General features: G+C 38.4%; 2 protein-coding genes across 2 annotated transcripts; both read left to right on the top strand.

The window, feature by feature from the left end:
- On the top strand, positions 213–1,314 carry LOC110272086. Its single transcript, XM_021123903.1, has 2 exons — positions 213–583; positions 688–1,314. The coding sequence occupies exons 1-2, from the start codon at positions 358–360 to the stop codon at positions 879–881; spliced, it is 420 nt and encodes a 139-aa protein (XP_020979562.1). The 5' UTR covers positions 213–357; the 3' UTR covers positions 882–1,314.
- LOC110272074 lies at positions 1,464–2,482 on the top strand. Its single transcript, XM_021123889.1, has 2 exons — positions 1,464–1,834; positions 1,939–2,482. The coding sequence occupies exons 1-2, from the start codon at positions 1,609–1,611 to the stop codon at positions 2,130–2,132; spliced, it is 420 nt and encodes a 139-aa protein (XP_020979548.1). The 5' UTR covers positions 1,464–1,608; the 3' UTR covers positions 2,133–2,482.

The following is a 2,610-nucleotide window of genomic DNA, read 5'->3' as shown; positions in this document are numbered from 1 at the left end:
AATTATTTATTGAACGGACTAAAAGAGAAAGATTAAAAAAACAATAAGAATTTACATGTCCAAATAGATGTGTTGTAGAGGTGTTTGAATTTATCTGAATTATTGTATGTTGTTATCTAGTTTGAATGTGATTATGTCGCAATTTTAGCTTGTGTGAATACTTATCCAAAAATGGTTATTTACAGATTATAAAATGTTTGTGTTGCTGAAAAGCCAATCGAGAAAGGAAAAAAAGGTAAAATGGTATTTACTGTTATCAACGTGTATTTTCACATGATCATATTTGTGACTTACAGCTACTATTGCTATTGACAGAAATTATTAGAGTCGCGATGCTCGTCCAGCTACATTCATGACATGATGAGCCAGCTCACTAAAAACAATGCAGTTGAGATGCTTGCAGAGATAGATGTAATTGGGTTCGGATTCTTGATGCTTGTTTTGGATTGGGCTATGAAGCAGGCCATCATAGTTCATCTGGCTGAATTGTACGATGTTGAGACAAGAGCCTTGATAGTCGACGTTGGCAACATCCGCCTTAATGCCGAGGTAATCGGGCGGGTTTTCGGCATTTCGTCTCGTGGTAAGTTCCTCTTTTCGAATTAATTAGTGTGCCATGGGCATATTCGTACAAATATTATTATGTATATATAGTTTATTTTGGACTGACACACGGACATGTTGTAGGCGATCCATTCCCATCCTTGGACGTCGAAAATCCGGCTCACGTGGCTATCAAAAAGAGGTTCCATAGATGGACAACAACTGAACTCCAGAATTTGATATACAGCTGTCCTATAGCAACGAAATCAGACAGGATGGAGTTTAGGAGATATTTTATACTAGTGGTGCTAAAAAAGTTCATGTGCCCTACAACATAGTAGGTTATTTCGCCATGGCACATTTACCCCATCTTGTATGTTTCTGATCCCAAAAGATTCAATTAGCCGTTGCAAACTCTAAAATGGTTGGACACAGCAGTCGAGAAGTATAAGCTCAAAGGGAACAAAACGTGCAAGGGCTACATGTTCGTCATGCTGGTAAGATGCATTCAATGACTATTAGTAAAATGAGCATGTCATTTATGTTGTAGAGCATAACTTGTCCTCTTTTTCTGTCTAGATACTGTATTTTTAGCGGTTGAAATACGGTCAGCTTCATAACTGTCATGAGCCGGAGCCATGGCTCGCTGTGTGGACCGCAAAAGATCTAGAAAACAAGGCGAAATATATCATTTCCGAAGTACTCATTATATTTGATGTCTCTATATGTTCAAGTATGAAAATCTCCGCCGTCCACTATAAATGATTCTCATGTTTAACTCGGTTTACCATATGTATCTTATGAATGGTGTTTATGCCGTCATAATAGTTTGAATGTGATTATGTCGCAATTTTAGCTTGTGTGAATACTTATCCAAAAATGGTTATTTACAGATTATAAAATGTTTGTGTTGCTGAAAAGCCAATCGAGAAAGGAAAAAAAGGTAAAATGGTATTTACTGTTATCAACGTGTATTTTCACATGATCATATTTGTGACTTACAGCTACTATTGCTATTGACAGAAATTATTAGAGTCGCGATGCTCGTCCAGCTACATTCATGACATGATGAGCCAGCTCACTAAAAACAATGCAGTTGAGATGCTTGCAGAGATAGATGTAATTGGGTTCGGATTCTTGATGCTTGTTTTGGATTGGGCTATGAAGCAGGCCATCATAGTTCATCTGGCTGAATTGTACGATGTTGAGACAAGAGCCTTGATAGTCGACGTTGGCAACATCCGCCTTAATGCCGAGGTAATCGGGCGGGTTTTCGGCATTTCGTCTCGTGGTAAGTTCCTCTTTTCGAATTAATTAGTGTGCCATGGGCATATTCGTACAAATATTATTATGTATATATAGTTTATTTTGGACTGACACACGGACATGTTGTAGGCGATCCATTCCCATCCTTGGACGTCGAAAATCCGGCTCACGTGGCTATCAAAAAGAGGTTCCATAGATGGACAACAACTGAACTCCAGAATTTGATATACAGCTGTCCTATAGCAACGAAATCAGACAGGATGGAGTTTAGGAGATATTTTATACTAGTGGTGCTAAAAAAGTTCATGTGCCCTACAACATAGTAGGTTATTTCGCCATGGCACATTTACCCCATCTTGTATGTTTCTGATCCCAAAAGATTCAATTAGCCGTTGCAAACTCTAAAATGGTTGGACACAGCAGTCGAGAAGTATAAGCTCAAAGGGAACAAAACGTGCAAGGGCTACATGTTCGTCATGCTGGTAAGATGCATTCAATGACTATTAGTAAAATGAGCATGTCATTTATGTTGTAGAGCATAACTTGTCCTCTTTTTCTGTCTAGATACTGTATTTTTAGCGGTTGAAATACGGTCAGCTTCATAACTGTCATGAGCCGGAGCCATGGCTCGCTGTGTGGACCGCAAAAGATCTAGAAAACAAGGCGAAATATATCATTTCCGAAGTACTCATTATATTTGATTATGTTCAATGTTCAAGTATGAAAATCTCCGCCGTCCACTATAAATGATTCTCATGTTTAACTCGGTTTACCATATGTATCTTATGAATATGCCGTCAT

This window comes from Arachis ipaensis, chromosome B01 (assembly GCF_000816755.2).
Source record: "Arachis ipaensis cultivar K30076 chromosome B01, Araip1.1, whole genome shotgun sequence".
Classification (NCBI taxonomy): Eukaryota; Viridiplantae; Streptophyta; class Magnoliopsida; order Fabales; family Fabaceae; genus Arachis; species Arachis ipaensis.
Note: the sequence above shows the minus strand (reverse complement) of the source record. Positions and strands in the feature narration are given on the sequence as shown.